We start from the raw sequence: 21,372 nt of genomic DNA, 5'->3' as shown, positions 1-21,372 counted from the left end.
TCTAATTTTACATCTTTCAAATATTATTTGATATGGTTGCTTATATATATTCATTATGGTTAATGATCAATGATTCCACAAAATTGTACCTATGATTAATTCTAAGCGTCAGAACCTCAGAGTTCGTTTTCTAATTTCTAACTATCATAGTCCATTACAATTCAGTCCAATTGCAACAAACTTTAGTGTACCTACTACAACAACTACAATTAACATAGATGTTGGTCTTGTGGGACCGTCATTGGAAAGAATGGCACAAACTCAAAAAAAATACTGTATATGTCAGAATTAATTATAAGGTGGAGAATCGAAACCCTCACCAGTAAAGTGGGAGCTCAGATAACTAACCAATTGAGTTACTAAGATTCTCCATCAATATTTTGATTATAGTTTGTAAAATTATTGAATATTGTCTCAAACCTATTCCAAAGTAGAAATAAAAATAAATTAGTATTCAATACTAGTTTTTGCTGTCAAAGATTTAAATTAAGAGGAGAAATAATATATACAAGTTTTAGGGCAAGAATTAATAATCATGGGGAAAAAAAAAAGAAAAAGAAAAGCAATAGAAGTGTATAATCAATTTGTCTGTTTTACTTGAAAAGTAAAAGCAAAAGATTCTTACAAAGAAATCTTGAACTGGCATGCATGCACACCGTACAATCATAAAATCTAATCTATTTAACATCAAAGATGTTACATATATCAATTAGGATGGGTGCATATGCACGATAAGTCTTAATATGTATTTGCCAATATATATTAAGTATTTGTATATATTGGTTGTCAATTAATGTAGTATTGAATTTGTCATTACAAAGTAATGTAGTATTATTTTTATCTAAGGGCATATGCTTGCCTACGGTTTAAGTTACTGCTAAAATTTCAAGCTCCATAAAAACAATAATTATTGACTTATAATTTCTACCAATTTAATTTAATACACAATTTTATCAGATATTTTATTTTTACGAAATATAACACATCAATAATTTGAAACCTACAATAAAGATAGGCTACATGCTAAAGCTACTATAAAAATAAGACAAAGAACAAAACACGATTTATCTATTAAATAATAAATAAACAAAAATAGGGAAAAATATAAAATAACGTGTGTCCAAAAATATATTATAACAATCAATATCATGTATAAAATAAAATTTTATACTAATTATTCTGAGATAAACATGCAACGCACATTTCCATAACCTCATTTCATTAAAAACCCTAGATTCATTTACAGGTTAGGATTAATTAATTTCTACAGATAGACACATCACAACCTCAAATTTGGGTTGAAAATTTGTACTTCATCACTTCCTATTTACGTGATAATATTTGAAACATGAAGTTAAATATAAAAGTAAATTTTTCGAAATATATTTGCACATAAAGTTTAAATATAAAAGTAATTTTTTGGAAACATATTTGCATATAAATCATCTTATAATGGATAAAGTGATAAATTTAAAATTAAATTATTATTATAAAAAAAATAATTAAAACTAATCAAAGCAAATGTCATGTCAATTATGACGTTGGGAGCACTAATACTTGCATACTAAAAAAAACTAATATAATCAACAAATAACTTGTCTGAACAATAAAAACAGATATATATATATATATATATACACCCACACTAATAAAAGCAAATATATTACTTTCAAGAAAAGTGAAACAACTAAGACCTTATATAATAAAAAGAAAACACCACGAAGATCATGCTACTAGTAAAGATAAAGATCAGAAAAAGACGTGACTTCCTAATTAAATATGCCAGATTGTAAAGATTAAGAAAGATTTGGATATCAATCTACCTGTCAAATTTATTTGTAATCAATCCATTTAATTTCATGAACAACTATATTATATAGGAGTAGAAGTCAATCAAAGACTAATTTCTATCCGTTTTACTTGTCATATTTATCTTTTTTTTCAAAATTTTCAAAAAAGAAAAACTAATTAATGGATGATTTGATTATATTTATCTGTTTCAAAATTCTATTTTTTTTTTAAAAATTAACTAATTAAATGGATGATTTGATTAAATTACTTTTATTTATTTTTAATATTAATTTTATTTTTACCTTTATTAATTTATTTCAATGTAGTAAGGTAAAAGTTAACTTCTAAAGAGAAGCGTTTTTTTTTTTTTTTTTTTTTTAAAATACTGCTGAACTTGTTTTTCAAGTAGATAATAATAATACTTAGTCCACTTTTTACTTTGTTGGTTTGCCAGGTAAGGGTGGTGGGGGTGGGGTTTGTTCATTGTTGTATTAATTGGATTAACTGATAAGATAGTGGTGAAGACAAATTAAAAGCATTCTGTGGGTGCTAAGTGATTCACTGATAGTGGTGAAAGATGTTACTCTTTTTGTCTCAAAATAAGTGTTGTTTTATCGAAAAAGATTATATATATATATATATATATTAAAGTTCTAAAAAATCGTCTTTCATTATTAATCTTGATATTGATATGAATGGGCTTTATTGTGTGGTAATTTATAAGTAGTAGTTAGATCTATTCCCTGGGAAATATAAATCTTGAGGCAATCCTCTTGCTACATTATACCTCAAACCAAAGCACATGAACAAATGGAGAAAATTGTGTTAAAAAGAACAAAAGCAAATATTATGTGTCATGATATTACATTATCCATGCTCATGAAAATGTTGTATGAATTTTGAACGAAAATTCAATCACACGATAATAATTCTAACTATGTTAATGTGTGTGATACTTTCCATTTAATTTATAATTTATATCGAGTGAATGATAATATATTTGACGCATTTCAAATTTTCAAAAATTTCATATAGTGTCATGATCATGATAAAAAATTATTAGTAAGATTATCAACAATCTTATGACCAAATTCCTATTATTTAAGTACCTAATATGACTTGTCAATATTTATATAGGATTCCATTACCACAAAGAGAAGATCATCAATATTTTAATATGATAATAATTGATACTAAAAGACTATTAAATTAAAATTCTTATATTACAGTTTGAACTTTGAATTATAATGTTTGACAAAAAGCTTTGGTTATTAATGGAAGAGTTGTTATTTAATTCGTTATTGTTGCAATCAATGGCTGCTAATAGTGTGACTTTTAAAATTAAGAAACTAATAAAGGTTATATCATTGTTTCTTAATATTGGGTGACTTCTTTTTAGTAGTAGTAATCACTATCATAGTTATTCTTAGCTTCTGGCTTGGGAAAATGATTACTAAAGCAATACTACAACGTTATATTAGTGTAATCCTTCGGGTGTATTTGGAAAGCCACCTGATAATTATAATTTGTGTAATTACATAGTTTAGTAATTAGAGAAAATACTCAATTACTTTCCTGAACACAATTCTGTGTGTTGTGCCACGTGGGCACTAAGGGTGTCAAAATTGCACTTTTAATTAGTTCAGGGGGTAATAGGATCCCCTTTAAGTTGAGGTGTGTCATACCCTTTTTGGGTATAGTTTAGGGAGGTAATTGAGAATTATCTCTAGTAATTACAATGATTTATTTATTAGTATAGCAATAAGTAATTACCAGGACATGTTTTGTTGGGAGGGTGAATTAAAACTGACTTTTGAGCGTGAAAATAAATAAAATAGGACACGACTTTTAAAAATGTATCATAAATGACACCTTTTTAATTAGTGATAGTGACACATATTTTCAAACATCCACAAGTTTTTCATTTACACGAAACCTCCCACTACTTTCTTCCTTCTCAGCTCTCCCTCCTTTACCCCCTTAGCCCCATCGACCCCTCCCGCCCCTAACCACCTCCAATCCTCAATGTGATCACCATTTCCAAACAATTAGCAGATGCTCGAATGACATTTTTTATTTGCTTAAATAAATCTCGATTGTCTAAAACAATATATATTGCCCCCCCCCTCCTCCCCCCTCCCAAAAAAACCCACTTCTCCCCCGCAGTCCACATCATTATCAATTTCAAACAACTAGCAAATTTTTCGTTTGCTTAAACAACTCTGGTTTGTTTAAACAACATCTTTCAGTTGTTTTTCGACGACTGCAACTTTATTCACCTAATATTTTTTTGAAAATTTTCATAATTAGATTTGAATGAAGAAGTAGAAAAAGAGGAAAACATACAAATAAAAAAAATAAAAATTCTAGATGAAGATAAAGAGAAAAAAACTCAAAATAAAACATGATAAGAAGATAACGCAGAGAAAAAAATGCAACAGAAAAATAGCAAATATGAAAAGGAGAAAGAAGATGAAGAAGGGGATAAGAAAAAAGTAAAAAAAGAATACGAAGAAAAAGAGAAAGGAGGAAGGAGAGAATTGAAATTTTGAAATTTGAATATGTAAGAGCGAAAATATTGTTTAATTTTGTAATAGTTGTTCTTAATATTTTACAAATTATAATTAGGTCTCAAATTCACTTAATTGACTTTGACTAGATATATGTCCCTTTTAATTAATTTAATTCTCAAGTGTCCCTTTTAGCTCATTTTTTCTATTTTGTTTGCCACAATATAATCACCATGCAATTATAAGTATATTACTATTTGATTGTACAAATATAATTACATAAATATATTAAGTTTTTAAAATAAAAGATAAGTATTAAAAATTTAAAATTAATATTTAACAAATAAAGGTCTTGTAAATGAACCTCGAGTTAATATTATACGATAACAAATGAGTTTATTGTCAAACATTTCAAATTATTTAATACTATTATTTGAAGCATATAATACTAAATTTATGTAAACCGCTGCTAATATATTATTCGGATGCTTGAGAGAATCGTGTTTTAAAAAAGCAAATATATGTCACAAAAGCACATGATATTATCAAAATGGCAACACAATATTGTTTTAATATACTATTCGTGTGTTACTAGGATGCTTGAGAGAATCATGTTAAAATAGAGAAAATGTATGTCATAAGAGCACATGATATTGCCAAATGGTAACATAGTGTAGTTTTAATACACTATTTGTATTGAAAGTGTTACAAGTTTAGAACGAAAATTGCAGTAAATCTAACTGTTTTGATGTGTTTCAATATTTTCCTTCAAGTAGATTTGAAAGGAAAATTCACTAATATTAGGTGTTTAAGAGTGTGACCTGTTGCTCAATGAACTGGGTTGAGAGCAAGACATTTTAGATTTAAATCTCAGTAGAGACCAAAGTACGAGGTGATTCTCCTCTTCTATCCTAGTCTTGATAGACAAAATTACCTGGTATATGTTGGAGGGAGGTGGCACCTATTATCAAAGTGGAATGCAACAGATATCATGTGAATTAATCGAGGCATAAGAAAGTTGATCTGAACACCATAACTATATATAAAAAAAAATTATTGCACATGATATTACTAAATGTGGTATCATAGTGTAGCTTTCTTTAATACATATTCATTTCAAAAGTGTTACTACCTTCGTTTTAAAAAAAATGACTCACTTTGATTTGACATAAAATTTAAGAAAATAAAGAAGACTTTTGAATCTTGTGGACTTAAATTAAAGTTGTATTAAATATACTAAAATGCTCTTTAATCTTGTGATCCTAAATATGTCATGTATAAAATTAAAATTAAAGTATTACAAAAAAAAATCATTCTTTTTTGAAACGAAGGGAAAACAAAGAGAGTAAAGTTTTAAACGAAAAATTATAGTAGTAAATCTAACTTCTCTGACGTGCTTCATCACTTTCCAGCTAGATTTGATAAGGAAAATTTGTTAAATGGTAGTTTAAACTTTAAATATTTCCAAAGAGAATAATCCACATTTTCCAATTAACCAACCATCGTAACCACGTGCACCCTTTGTCCAACGCCGCGGGAAACTGTAATTAGTTGGCCGGTAAATCACTTTTTTTTCCCGACAACTATCATTTTCTTTTCTATCTTTATGAAATTTCCTTGCTAGCACCAGATTTGATGACATTCACTATGTTGACAGCTGCATGTTCTCACATTCTAAAGGTTAGTAATTAACTCCCTACTTCACGTTTTTTTTTAGTTCGTTTCAAAATGAATATCAGTTTACTTTAATGACAAAATAATTTACTCTAAAATTTTTATTTTATTCTTAATAAAATAATTTATAAAAAGAATAATTTTAGACCATCACTTGCATAAGAGAGAGTACAATATCTGCTTTACTTACATACCCCAACTCCCCTATACCCACCACCTAGAGGGGATTTGTTCATTCTTTTAACAACCTAACGTGTGGCCCTTTTCTGAGACCTTGGAGTGGAGTAGGGTGGTGGGGTGGTTTGAGGGGGTGGGTGTTGGGACCTTAGTGGGTTGTGGTGCCCTTTTACCTTTCTTCTCCTGTCAAGATTCTTTGCATTATGCCCTTCAAACATTTCTATTGGTCAAGTTGTAAAGTTGCTATTGGTCTAAGTTATGGTTTGACCCTTTTTTTTTAAATCTTGTGCACAGTAATAGCGAGAATTCTAGTGTACTGAATTGTTATTTTAATTTGTAAGGTTTTTATTGGTCAAGTTATGGTTTGACCCTTTTACGGACTCGTGCATAGAGGGAGTGAGTGCACTGAGCTGTCCTTTTAAGTTGTAAAATTTCAATTGGTCAAGTTGTGGTCCGACCTTTCTTCGAATCCCGCACAGAATGAGAGTTTTAATGTACCGGACTGACGTTTTAAGTTGTAAAGTTTCTGCTGATCCATCACATTAAATTTTGTTAACTGTTCTCACTTTGATTATGTCTCTGTTCCATCTCTCAACTAGTTATCATCACTTTCAGTGAGTGATAGAGAAGTGGAAACAAGGATAAGAAGACCAAGAATATAGACATAACAGGGCAAAGAAGAAAATTCAAAGCAATTAAGATAGTTCCCATGGAAAATACATGGGTTGAACTAAGCTTATAGTATTATGTACAAGATATGCCAATATTATTTGTGAGATCAGCATGATACTCGCTCCGTTTCGATTTGCTAGAAGGGGAGTAACTGGTAAAGTTGTTGTTAGGTGACTAGGAGGTCACGGTTTCAAGCTGTGGAATCATCATTTGGTAAAGATGCAAGGTAATGCTGCGTACCATAGATTTTTGTGGTACGGTCCTTCCCAGACTCCATTCATAGCAAGAGTTTTAGTACACCGGGTTGCCCTTTTAAGTTGTAAAGTTTCTATTGGTCAAGTTGTGCTCCGGCCCTTTTTAGAACCTCATGCATAGCAGGAGCTCTACTGCACGGGACAACCTTTTAAGTTGTAAAGTTTCTATTGGTCAAGTTGTGCTCCGGCCCTTTTTAGAACCTCATGCATAGCAAAAGCTTTACTGCACAGGACAACCTTTTAAGTCGTAAAGTTTCTGCTGTTAAATCATATTAAATTTTGTAACTATTCTCACTTTTATTATATTACTTCTGTTTCATTTCTCAACTGATTGAATCAGAAGTGGGAAACAAGGACCAAGAATATAGAGAAATACATCTTAATAAGGCAAAGGAGAAAATCTAAAGTAATTAATTTAGTTCCCATGGAGAAGACATGGAATGGACTAAGCTTTTAGGTTATACAAAGTATATCAATATTATTTGTGAGATCAACATGATAATATTTTTAATCAAAATGCCAGATGTGGATTTGCCAAGATGGAATAAGTTCTTTTAACTTTTCTTTTATTAAAGATTCACACCTTTCTTATACTAGTATTTCCATGTATGACTAGTATAAGAAGTGTACAAGTTGGTGGTAGAAGAATATCAAATTCTTGGTCAAGAAGTTGTGAACATATACATATTGCCAAGTCCACCACAGCTAAAGTAACTCAAATTGGAAGTAAGGTGATACCTTGCCCTTTATAAATACTTATATTTATCCCTTCATTTTAACTCAAAAGATTTCTATTCTGACTTTTCAAATTTTACTCAATGGGGGTCTTTCCATTATGTTCTACAGAGATGCTGGAGAAATTGCTTAATGTGGTTTGTGGTAGGAACCATGACACTACAGATGAGAACAACTGCAACAATAATCATACCAATGGGAAGAAGGTTAGAGGGACAGTTGTATTGATGAAGAAGAATGTCTTAGACTTGACGGACGTTGGTGCTTCGTTTCTTGATCGAGTTCATGAAGTATTCGGTAAAGGTGTCTCCCTGCAGCTGATCAGTGTAGACCATGCAGAACCTGGTATCTCCTTGTTCTTTTGCTCTACTTTTCTGCCAACAAAAGGTTTAGGATTGGTTATGATGTAAGGATATGGATAGCTAATTACTCCATCCATTTCAATTTGTTTGTCTGGTTTTGAGTTGACACGGAGCGTAAGAAAGTAAAAAAGACCTTTGAATCTTGTTGTCTTATACTAAAGCTACGTAAATTGTACCAAAATGCATTTAATCTTGCGGTCTTAAACATGACATGTGGAATGATGGAATTTTAATAGTTTCAAAAAAGGAAAGAGATATTACAAAGAGTAAGACAAAACAAATTGAAACGGAGAGTGTAATAATTAACACTGATCATTCTTTCAGCCAACTTCAGTATCCCCTTTCAATGACTAAACCAAGTAGCAAAAGATGGAGTCTGTTTTGGATTTTCCATATGCTTTATGGTAAAAATATTGATGATTCAAGTTAAGTTGATCCTAGTTCAATTTAAGTTGATCCTAGTTCAATTCTCTGAATGTGTCTGACCTGCTGTTTTTTGATCTTTCCTCCCAAATTTTGTAGCTGTTGAATTTGTGTAACTACCTTATTTAAAACTTAAACAACTAGAGAGGGTACCCTTTGTTTATTTATGCCGAGGGTCCATCGGGAAACAACCTCTCTATCTTTACGAGATAGGGGTAAGGTCTGCGTACACACTACCCTCCCAAGACCCCACTTGTGGGATTACACCAGGTATGTTGTTGTTGCCTAAAGCATGCCCTCTAACTTGCGAGTCTTTTTCTTAGACCAAGCACGTGAAAATATTTTGTATTTTGGATAATCATGAGACTGGAAAAAAAAAGTCTCTTGAAAGCACTAATGTCGTGTTGAATGGTGTGACCACCTCATCTAAAAGCTTCAATTAAAAGGATGTAACCTTAATTGATATCTAAACAGTGCAAAAACACCCAAAAAGTAAAACTTTTCCTCTTGTTTACTCAATCCTTCTGCGTTGCCCCTTCATAAGTTAGTCAAAACATCAAAATTTACTAAAATTCAGTTTCCAATCCGTAAATAAGGATAGAAAAGGGAAGGTCCACTGGGATAATCGTACCTCCGTTCTGAAATGAAGCAAAAAGAGTTGGACTCTAGCTAATATTCAACTTGGTGTTTACATTTTGTAGGAAATGGATGTAAAGGGAAGCTGGGAAAACCAGCATTCATGGAAAATTGGGTGTCCACATTGACGTCAATATCAGCGGGAGATGCTACATTTAATGTGACATTTGACTGGGATGAGTCCATGGGATTTCCTGGAGCTTTCATAATCAAGAACTATCACCACAGCCAGCTTTACCTCAGGACAGTCGTTTTGGAAGATGTTCCTGGACATGGTCAACTTCATTTTGTGTGCAATTCATGGGTGTATCCAGCACATCGCTACAAATACAATCGTGTATTTTTTGCAAACAAGGTATCTCTAACATTAAAGTAGCAAAGCAGAGCAAATTACATCAAAAATTGGAAGCAGCATTGAGGTTCAGGCCTCACAGTTGCACTTATGTTTGTTAGCAACAGCCGGACATACTGATGAAACTTTGTGAAATTTACATGTATATTATTTCGGGGCATTCTCTTCGGGTCCTCTTTAAGATCCCAAAAGGTTCAATCTTGTTCTAAATAGACAACAGTTACGAAAATCCTTTAACTGACTAAATTATGACAAGTGAACAGCCATTTCGAAGGCTACACAGTGACATCCTGAAACTCGGAGTTTTTCTAGAAATGATAACTGAACAGTTGTATACAGTTGGTAGTTCTCTATATGGTAAGATATGCTGAAATCAAATTTGCTGGTTTTCCAGACATACCTGCCAAGCAACACACCAGAGCCCCTTCGACCATACAGGGAAGAGGAGCTTCTTAGTCTTCGTGGAAGCGGTTCAGGCATGCTCAAGGAGTGGGACAGAGTGTATGATTATGCATTCTACAATGATCTTGGATTTCCAGATAAGGGGCCAGAATATGTTCGGCCTGTGCTTGGTGGGTCGAAGGAATACCCATATCCTCGCAGAGGCAGGACAAGCCGTCGAGCAACTAAAACAGGTTAGATCACATATAAATTTAAGTCTTCCTATTAGAATGTTATGACTTTGCATTGCTGTAGAAACTTTATTCGAAAGAAGTGAACTAAAGACCAGTGAAGTAATATGGATAATAAGCAGCAGCTATTTGTGTTGGCTTTGCAGATCTTAACTCAGAGAGCCAGTTGCCACCTTTAGGTTTGAACATTTATGTTCCACGAGATGAGCGTTTCACTCATGTGAAGCTTTCGGATTTTCTTGCATATGCTCTTAAATCTTTGGGTCAGGTCCTCATTCCTGAGATTGTTGCTTTATTTGACAAAACCATCGACGAGTTTGATAGCTTTGAAGACGTACTCAAGCTCTATGAAGGTGGGATTAAGCTGCCTGACCATCATTTAAACAAACTCAGGCAATGCATCCCATGGGAGATGCTCAAAGAACTAATTCGCTCAGATGGTGAACCACCTCTCAAATTTCCGATGCCTGATGTAATCAAAGGTACCGAAGGGTTCTCAGGCTTACTCTTCCAATTATTTAGATAATCGATACTTCCTGAGGTGTTAGATCTTGCATCATAAACTGAAAACTGATTATGAGGATCTTTTTTAAATTACTGCAGCTGATAGGTCTGCCTGGAGGACAGATGAAGAGTTTGGAAGGGAAATGCTAGCTGGAGTCAACCCTGTTATCATTCGACGTCTTCAGGTATCAAACGAGATTCACCTTACTAGTTGGTTTAATGATCGTTGCTCTCATGCATGTTTCTAACCCATAAAATGCTTATCAGGAATTCCCCCCGGCTAGCAAGTTGGATCCTAAAGTATATGGTAATCAGACCAGTTCAATCACAAGGGAGCACATAGAGAAAAATCTGGATGGACTAACCGTAGATGAAGTAAATTCCTGAACTATTTTCCTCATGGTACCTTAATATACTGAAGAAGCCACGGAAAAGAATAACTAAGGCCTTATTTATTTCCTGAAATAACTCGACTCTTGTCTAAGATAATATAGTAAAGATTATCTGAACTTGTGAATGCAGGCAATTGAGTATAATAAGCTGTTCATTTTAGACCATCATGATGCATTGATGCCTTACCTCAGACGGATTAATACAACAAAAACAAAGACTTATGCCAGTAGGACTCTTCTTTTTCTTCAAGATAATGGAACATTGAAGCCACTTGCAATTGAGTTGAGCTTACCTCATCCACAAGGAGATAAACATGGTGCCACCAGCCTTGTATTTACACCAGCTGATGAGGGTGTTGAAGGCACTGTCTGGCAGCTGGCCAAAGCTTATGCCGCTGTAAATGATTCTGGCTATCATCAGCTTATCAGTCATTGGTAAGCTTCTTAGAAAAAGTAGATGCAAAGATGAAAATATTTGGTGGTATTCCAAATAAGTTTAGTTCATTAACTTCATCTCAACGTGCAGGTTAAATACTCACGCAGTAATAGAGCCATTTGTGATAGCTACAAATAGACAGCTGAGTGTACTTCATCCAATATTCAAGCTTTTACAACCTCACTTCCGTGATACCATGTATATAAATGCTTTGGCTCGGCAGATACTCATTAATGCAGGTGGAATACTTGAGCGGACAGTATTTCCAGCGAAATATGCCATGGAAATGTCATCTATTGTTTATAGGAACTGGGTCTTCACCGAGCAAGGACTTCCTGCTGATCTGCTTAAGAGGTGTGTCCAAAATTTTCGATTTATCTCAGTATCAATCTTGACCAAAATCTAACACTCGCACTTTCTTTGTCACAGAGGAGTAGCAGTGCCGGACTCAAGCCAGCCCTATGGCCTTAAACTTCTAATTGAAGATTACCCTTATGCTGTAGATGGGCTTGAGATCTGGGAAGCAATCGAAGCTTGGGTTGACGACTACTGTTCATTCTATTACTCAACAGATGACATGATCCGAGGTGACTCTGAACTCCAGTCATGGTGGAAGGAAGTTCGCGATGAAGGTCATGGTGACTTGAAAGATGAACCATGGTGGCCTCAAATGCAGACACGAGCTGAACTCGTCCAAGCATGCACAATTATCATATGGACAGCTTCTGCTCTTCACGCAGCTGTCAACTTCGGGCAATATCCTTATGCTGGTTACCTCCCAAATCGCCCAACAGTAAGCCGGCGATTTATGCCTGAGCCAGGCACCGCTGAGTATGCTGAACTTGAGTCAAATCCTGACCTTGCCTACCTAAAGACGATCACAGCCCAGTTTCAAACTCTGCTAGGTGTTTCATTAATAGAAATATTGTCACGACATTCTTCAGACGAGATATATCTGGGACAGAGAGATAATCCAGAGTGGACTTCAGATATTCAACCACGACAATCATTTCAAAGATTCCATGACAGATTAGTAGACGTTGAGAAAAAGATAGTGGAAAGGAACAATGACAGCAGATGGAAGAATCGCAATGGACCAGTAAAGGTGCCCTATATGTTGCTATACCCCAATGCCTCAGGTGACAACAGTGAAAGCGGACTTACAGTAAAAGGAATTCCTAATAGTGTCTCAATTTGACGTTCTACAGCACAGATAGCCTGATATCGTAACTTTTGCAGCCCCTCTTCAGCAAAATCCGGAATCACCAAAACTTAAGCAAGAGTTGCAACACATAGTGTGTACATCCATTTTGTTGTCAATATTTGTTCAAAGTCCATTGTTAGTGTGTGTTTGTACAATATAGAAAATTCCCCCATTTCATGACTAGACGCCCAACAAGGGAAAAGGAAAGCGCATCCCTGGATATGTCAAACACATCACAACATTGTAACATTTGCCAATTGTTCTAAGTATAACTGTTAGAGTATGAGCCCTACTAATTGCGTATCTGTGGAACAAGTAAATGTGGTTCACAAAAGTAAATACTGAACACAATGTTTTTACGTGGAAAACACCCGGCTCAAGAAAGGTGTAAAAAACCACGACTTGTACCTCTACAGGATTTAACCCCAACTTCATTATAATACTTGAGCCTCAACAATCAACATAAATACAAGACTTTTTGTTAACTAGGAATTAAAACTTCTAACTCCTATCCCTACAAAAACACAAATCTTCTCAAGACAATTGTTCCCAAGTCTTCGAGTTCCCAACTTGAAGACACAATTCCTAACTCAGTTTATAGATCACTGATACTAGAACAATGACTCATTACAACACAAAGAACCTACCTACTACACAGTCTACGGCTTGCTAAGTAAGGGACCAGGTTCTTCTTCAAGTATGTGAACTGTTATGCTGATTGTTGATTTTCTTTTCAGTGCATTGAGTGAATTACTTGATCGTGCTTTGTTGTATGTATGCACCCTGATAATTACTCCTGTGATAGAGTCCTTGTTAATTTCTGCTTCTTTCTTCTTTTCTCTTCTATCAAGTAACTTCACTCCTTGTTGTAGCCGTTTCTCCTCCTCTGGTTGAATAAGACTCTTTTGCTCTATCCTTTATCCTTGTAGAACTCTTCTCATTATTGGACTTCTAGATCAACTCAACTTCTGAATATTGCATTTTTCTTCCACTTTACCGAAGTGATAAGTGTTTGAGAAGGGAACATGAATGCAATATGATAAAGCAGGAACAGAAAACAGTAGAACAACTAAGCCCATTTCATTCATTTGCAGAGATGACAACATATACCAAAAATTAAACTAAGGGAGAACAAGCTGTCAGGAAAAAGAACAAAAGGAGATAGGCTTAAGATATCTGTGAAGAGACTAAGTAGAGGAAGAGGAGGGAATAAGAGAGATGAGTTTCCTAATAACATTTGCATTTTCAGCTCTCTTTTTCCAACAAGGAATTAAGGGAAGCAATTTGAGCATGAAGGATGCCTTTTTCTTCTCTGTGAGCAGGCTGTGCAGCCTCCAAAGCTGCCTGAGCAATTTCCACCTCAGCTTGTTTCTCAGCCAGTGAATTTCTCAATCTTTGCATCGGATTATCAGCACTCTTCATGGAAACAGGTAGCATCATATGATTCACATGCCCTATGATATCTTTGGTAGTCTGTGAAGACCACACTTGAACAGAAACACCAAAGTCCTCAACTATGGGGGTGAGCCAGAATTGATAAGGTAAAGCATGTCCATTCACTTCCTTAAGTAAAACCCTTTGCATATGCTTTAGTATGAGTCGAGGCAGATCAATTCTTACTTCAGTATCCAACAGTTCCATGAGTGTAAGATCAAGAAAACTAGCCACACACCGTCTCTCCTTCCTAGGGATAATTATTTTATGGACCAAATCAAAATAGAGATGATGTAATGGGGACATCTCCCTCTTAAGGATTCTTTTATGGTGGAGCAAGTTAGAATTTCCAGAAAACTTTCTACATATGTCGAGGGCCGAAGCAAGACTATCCAGAGGAGTCCAGGCACCCTTGACATAGTGACCCCTTCCCCTAGAGGGAATACGTAAAATCCTAGCAATGTCAGCAACATAAAGGTTCATGGTAACCTTTCTGACAGTGGTGGAGAACAACTCACCAATTTCCACCCCATTCGTATTAAACTCATACACTTCAGATTTAGCAAATCTACGCTGAAGATCACCCTAAAGAAATAAATGTGACCAACCTTGAAACTCCAATTTTTCAAGTAACACTTGCATATCAGGCCCCCCAAAACCACTAACAACCCTTCCTCTAGCTAATTTCCTCTTTTGAAAGTGAAGATGGTGAGCCTCAGGAGTATCCTGATGAGAAGATAAGTGGGGAACTTCAAACTCAGGTTCCAACTCATCAGTAGCATCTGGAGTAAAGTCATAGTTAGATGAGTCAGAAGGAACAGGTGGGGTAACCTGTTTCTTGAGACGAGTAGAAGGCTTGGGAGGGGAAACTTTTGAGGAGGAGGATCCTTTGACAATAGAAGGAATTTTGAAGAGGAAGAGGCCTTTTGAGTAGGTTTAGAAGAGGATTTCATGGGCAACGAGGGTTTTGGAACTTTGGCTATGATAGTTTTTGTCTTTCTGACAGATCGAAGTAGAAGATCAGGAGAAGATGCACGAAGCGGGGTGGAATCAGATGTAGCCACACGTTTCTTTTTGCTGGCTCGAAGAGCCTCAGCCAAGAATGCATCTTCTCGTTATTTTCTTCCTCAAGTGTGAGGAATGCGAGGTATAGCTACATTTGAAGAAGGCTCTAGAGGGGCAGTATTGTGAACAGTGACCAGAATGGAATGAGGTTTTCTTGGGAGCTTGGACTTTGACCTTCTGGGGATTAACTCTGCAATAGGGAGGTCATATCTGTCACTAAGATTATCATCATCTTCAATAATTTAGAGTGGAATAGGAGGAGGAAGGAAGGGTTTCGAAGAGAATGGAAAAGGTGAAGAAATTTAGGCAAAAGGGTTTGGGAAATTTCTGAAAGCAGCAAAATCGGTGAATTTCTAAAAGAGTGAAGGAGGAATAAAGGGAGGTAAGGTGATGTTTGGATGAAGGATAAGCGCAGTGAAAGGATTTGGAACAAATTCAGTGAAGGAGAAAGAAGAAGATGAAGAAGATGATACTATTGTTGAATCAAGAAGGTATTCTTGAGCATGAAGAAGGTGCAGAGAATTTTTAGTGTAGAAACAAGACAATCAAAAACGTATTTAAGAGAAAAAGGATGAGGAATTTTAAGAGGTGAGGGACTGTATTTGGCAGAGCGTAATGATAAATGTTTCAGTCCTAATGGGAAAGAAAGTGGCAGCTTTTTGATAGAGAAGGGACTCTTTGTATTTTGGCGGTTTAAATGGACCAATAGGGAACCAGGAAAACAACTTGTTTCTCTTTAAGCTACTTTGAAGTAATAATAAGCATACCTGAATGACAAAATAGAAAAGATTGCTTCGGTAATCAAGGCTTTCTGCAAAATCAACACACACATGTTAATCAACCATACTCTAAAATCTTGGACTTAGGATACACAACTTAATGTGTGAGACTGAATTGATCAAAAATCATTTGTAAAATCAACTTATTCTAGTCAATCATTGAGGGAGACTTATGCAATTTTAATCATCCCCAAGAATAACCTATTTTTTTCAAAGTGTTCTCTACTCAAGGCCTTAGTGAAAATGTCAGCAATCTGTTCCTCAGTAGAACAAAACATAATGGATATATGACCTTTTTCAACATTATCTCTAAGAAAGTGATGCCTAATAGCAATATGTTTGGTTCTCTTATGTTGAACAGGATTTGTAGCTATGTTAATAGCACTGGTATTATCACAAAAAATAGGAACACAACCAACATCTATACCAAAATTCATGAGTTGTTGCTTAATCCATAGCAATTGAGCACAATAGGATCCTGCAACAACATATTCAGCTTCTGCAGTAGATAGAGCAACTGAATTTTTCTTCTTAGTGGATCAGGTAGTCATACATGATCCAAGAAAGTATGCCATTCCTGTAGTGCTTTTCCTGTCCACCAGATATCCTGCATAATCAGCATTTGAGTAACCTATCAGATTAAAGTTACTACCTTTGGGGTACCATAAGCTAAGATCACTGGTTCCCTTCAAGTATCTGAAGATTCTCTTCACAAATTTTAGATGAGAATCTTTGGGTTTTGCTTGAAACCTGGCACATAGCCCTACACTGAACACAATGTCAGGCCTGCTTGCTGTGAGGTACAATAATGACCCTATCATACCTCTATACATCTTTTGCTCTACATCTGAAGCTGTTTTATCCAATTCCATCTTTGTGGCAGTGGCAATAGGAGTACTTATCTCTTTTGCCTCTTCCATGGAGAATCTCTTGAGAAGCTCTTTGGCATACTTTTGTTGGTGAATCATTGTCCCTGAAGCTGACTGCTTTATTTGCAAACCCAAGAAGTAATTCAGCTCTCCCATCATGCTCATCTCAAATTCACAACTCATGAGTTTGGCAAACTCATGAGTCATACTCATATTTGTTGAGCCAAAAATAATATCATCCACATACACCTGCACAACTAACAAATCCTTCCCATTAGTTTTCAAAAAGAAGGTATTATCAATTTTACCTCTGGTATGTCCATGTTTCAATAAAAACTTTTAAAGTCTCTTATACAAGCTCTTGGAGCTTGTTTCAACCCATACAAGGCTTTATCCAATTTGTACACATGATCTGGAAACTCCTTGCTTTCAAATCCTGAAGGTTGTTTAACATACACTTTTTCCTTGATAATGCCATTTAGGAAGACACTCTTCACATCCATCTGATAAAGGATAAACTCCATGTATGCAATAAAAGCAACAAGTAATCTTATAGCTTCAAGTCTTGCTACAGGAGCAAAAGTCTCATCAAAGTCAATTCCTTCTTCTTGATTGTATCCTTGAACCACCAATCTTGCCTTGTTTCTTGTAACTATTTCATGCTCATCAACTTTATTTCTATACACCCATTTAGTCCCAATTACTGATCTATCTTTAGGGAGAGGAACTAAGTGCCATACTTTGCTTATCTTAAACTGATTCAACTCTTCCTTCATGGCTATGATCCAATCAGTATCAAGCAATGCTTCAGTTATCTTCTTTGGCTCAATCTTTGACAGGAATGCCTTGAAGGCACATATACTTCTCAATTCAGACCTTGTGGTGATCCCAGATGAGAGATCAGTAAGAACATTCTCAATGGGATGTGATCCTTGATACTTATATCCTTTTGGAATCAAGTTTGGTGAGCTACCAGGATCATTGTTGATGTGCTGAGCTGGGGTATGCTCAGTTCCCCCTATCACTGTGCCCTCAGCTTCAGTTCCCCCTATTGAAATATCTCTATGTTTGGTAGCACTAGTTGATGCACCGGGTCGTATAACCTGTTCCTCAGTGTCACTGCCTCCTGCAGGTTAGTCTTAACATAGGATTCATCAAAGATTACATGCATTCTTTCTTCAACACAGTTAGTTTTGCTATTTAAAACCATATAGGCCTTATTATGAAGTGAATATCCTAAGAAGATTTCCTCATCACTTTTAGCATCAATTTTTTCCAAATTATCCTTTCCATTATTATGTATGAAACATTTACATCCAAAGATTCTAAGGTGAGATATGCTAGGCTTTCTTCCTTTTAGTAATTCATAGGGAGTCTTTTCTAACAAAGGCTTGATCATGCATCTATTTATGATATATGCTGTAGTACTTATAGCCTCAGCCCAAAGGTTTTTAGTAATATTTGCTGCAAGCATCATTGTTCTAGCCATATTTTCCAAGGTTCTATTTTTCCTTTCCACCACTCCATTTTGTTGTGGTGTTCTAGGAGATGAGAAGCTATGATCTATACCATTTGTTGAACAGTATTTCAAGAATTTAACATTCTCAAATTCTGAACCATGGTCAGACTTTATGGAAACTAAAGAAGTACCCAGTTTCTTTTCAATTTTCTTAATGAAGATTTCAAAGACATCAAAGACATCTTCTTTAGAGGCTAGAAACAAAGTCCAAGTAAACCTGGAATAGTCATCAACAATTACAAACACATACCTTTTTCCATCTCTGCTTTAAAGTCTCATGGGTCCACATAAGTCTATATGAACCAGGTTAAGACACTTGGTAGTACTAACATGGTTCTTTGACTTAAAAGAGGATCTTACCTGCTTCCCCCTTACACATGCACTACATAGCTTTTCTTCCTTGAACTTGGTCTTCGGTAATCCCAATACCATGTCTTTGGATGAAATTATGCTGAGTTGTTTCAGACTTTCATGACTAAGTCTTCTGTGCCAAAGGAGGGGGATCATTTTTTATAGCACTTAGACAAGTCATCTTTGGTCCTGGTAGTGCCATGATGTCAGCTTTGTATATATTTTTGTATCTCCTTGCAGTGAGCACAACCTCTTTAGTATCCATCTTTTTGACCTTGACTCCTACAGCACTAAAAATAACTTTATTACCTTTATCACACAGCTGAGAGATGCTCAACAGATTATGCTTTAGTCCTTCTACAAGATAGACATCCTCTAATGCTTTTGACTCAGATGAGCCAATCTTTCCAATTCCAGTTATGATTCTCTTTTTTCCATCACCAAAAGAGACTCCTCCTTCATTTATTTTGGATAGTGAAAGAAACTTTTTTCTTATCACCAGTCATGTGTCTTGAGCAAGCACTGTCCAAATACCAGTGCCTTTTGTTTCCTTTCACCTTCTCCTGCAAAAGAATTCAAAGGTTAACCTTAGGAACCCAGACAATCTTGGGTCCTGATTTATGAGTGAAAGGATGAATTAAATTTCTCGTAGTCCATGCTGGCAACACGTAGTGCAACCTGTTTCTCTGACCAGAACTGGTTTTGTTCCTTTTGGTCTGAGAAGATCTGTTAGCCAGATTTTGACTAGCTAATCTGCTTTTTGCAGCTACTGGACATTCAGTGGTAGGATGTCCAAGGTTTCCACAAATGAAACATAAATCTTTTGGATCATCAAAACTTTGGTGGAATCCCAAACCTGCCTTTTCATTGAAGTTTTTCTCACTTAGTTTGTGAACAATTCTAGAGGAGTTTGTCCACTTGTTAGCCCTTTCAAGATCCAATTTGAGTTTAGATATTTCCTGATTCAACTCATTTATTTTTTCAGTTAAATCATGGCATTCTTGTTTGTATTTAACAAGATCAAGTTCAACAGTTTTTTGTTCTTTACTCATGGTCTTCTTTCCATTTTCAGTGAGATTTAATTTGAGAACTTCAGATCTGAAATCATTTTTTGAAATCTCAAGTTCTGCAACCTGTTTCTTGAGTATGCAACTTTCCTTGTCAACTGTATCTGAGCAAGCCCTTAAATCAATGAGATCAAATTTAAGACTTCCCAGACTATTGAACAATTCATCCCTATCAGAGGTTAACTCTTGAAAATCATTAATCAATGCATTCATCAAAGAAATAAGTTTTGACTTAGAGAACAATTCCATTTTTTCTTTAAGTTCGAGTATACTTACCTTAGAGTCCTCATATTCTTCATCTAGAACTGAATCCCCAAGAGCCATGAATGTAGTTTCATCAACTTCATCTTCATCAAAATCAGATCCCCAGGCTGCTATCATTGCATGCTCCTCTTTCCTTTTTGCCTACAGTTTCTTTCAACCCTTTTCTTTTTCCATTCAATTTCCCAGACTGGACATTCCCTAATCTGATGATCAGTTTTTCCATATTTTTAGCACCCATTTGGATTGTTATTGGAACGTTTCTTAGTACCTGTTCCCTTCTTCTTCTTGAAGAATTTGCTGAAGTTCTTTGTTATGAAGACAACTTGCTCCTTATAAAGGTCAAATTCATCATCACTTTCAGAAGCCTTCAATGCTAAGATTTTCTTAGGAGATGCTCGTTCTTTGACTCAATCAACTTTCATTTCATAAGTCCATAAGTTCCCTACTAGTTCATCCAGAGTCATACCTTCAAGATTCTTATTCGCCTCTCTAATTGCAGTCACCTTGACATTCTATTTTGATTTTGGTAACACCCTCAGTACCTTTTTAACTTGTTCTTCCTCAGGGATGACTTTTCCTAAGAAATTCAACTCATTTGTTAAAGTGGTAAGCCTACTCATCATGTCGTGCAAGGTTTCATTTTCTTTCATTTTGAATGCCTCATACTCAGTGAAAATGAGAGATCCTGAACTTTCTTACTTGAGAAGTGACTTCATGAGCATTTACCACTGCATCCCAATTTTTTTTGGCAGTAGTGCAAGTGGATACCCTGTTGTATTCAGCAGGTCCTAGTCCACAAACCAAGATATTCTTGGCCTTTGCATTTTTTTTCAAAGCCAACAAGTCATCTAGAGTAAATTCACTCCTAACTTTCTTAACTTGTTCACCATCAACTATCTTCATTGGAATAGTGGGACCATCAGTAATCCTATCCCATAATTCATAATCTTTACCTTGAATGAACATCTCCATTCTTGCTTTCCACCAGATAAAATGAGAGCCATAAAAAAGTGGAGGTCTAGTAGTTGACTGACCTTCATTGTGACCAATAGGAGGTGCGGAATTCATCATATTGATATTTTCTTAGGTATTAGCCTTATTTAAGAAAACCTCTCTCTGAGACCACTTGTTAGAGTATGAGCCCTAGCCTATCTGTGGAATAAGTAAGTAAACGTGGTTCACAGAAGTAAATACTAAACACAGTGTTTTTATGCGAAAAACACCCGGCTCTAGAAAGGTGTAAAAAATCATGACCTGTACCTCTACAGGA

General features: G+C 35.2%; 1 protein-coding gene across 7 annotated transcripts; it reads left to right on the top strand.

The window, feature by feature from the left end:
• Positions 1–5,761: 5,761 nt before the first annotated feature.
• LOC107865522 (probable linoleate 9S-lipoxygenase 5) lies at positions 5,762–13,046 on the top strand. Of its 7 annotated transcripts, none has more exons than XM_047407918.1 (11): positions 5,762–5,981; positions 7,695–7,804; positions 7,925–8,158; positions 9,300–9,589; positions 9,981–10,221; positions 10,365–10,700; positions 10,822–10,907; positions 10,990–11,097; positions 11,245–11,549; positions 11,641–11,904; positions 11,980–13,046. In XM_047407918.1, exons 3-11 carry the CDS (start codon positions 7,927–7,929, stop codon positions 12,746–12,748), a joined length of 2,631 nt encoding a protein of 876 aa, XP_047263874.1. In that variant the 5' UTR covers positions 5,762–5,981; positions 7,695–7,804; positions 7,925–7,926; the 3' UTR covers positions 12,749–13,046.
• Positions 13,047–21,372: the final 8,326 nt, after the last annotated feature.

Source organism: Capsicum annuum, chromosome 3, assembly GCF_002878395.1.
Source record: "Capsicum annuum cultivar UCD-10X-F1 chromosome 3, UCD10Xv1.1, whole genome shotgun sequence".
NCBI classification, from domain to species: Eukaryota; Viridiplantae; Streptophyta; class Magnoliopsida; order Solanales; family Solanaceae; genus Capsicum; species Capsicum annuum.
The sequence above is the reverse complement of the archived record's forward strand: the minus strand, read 5'-3'. Positions and strand labels throughout refer to the sequence as shown.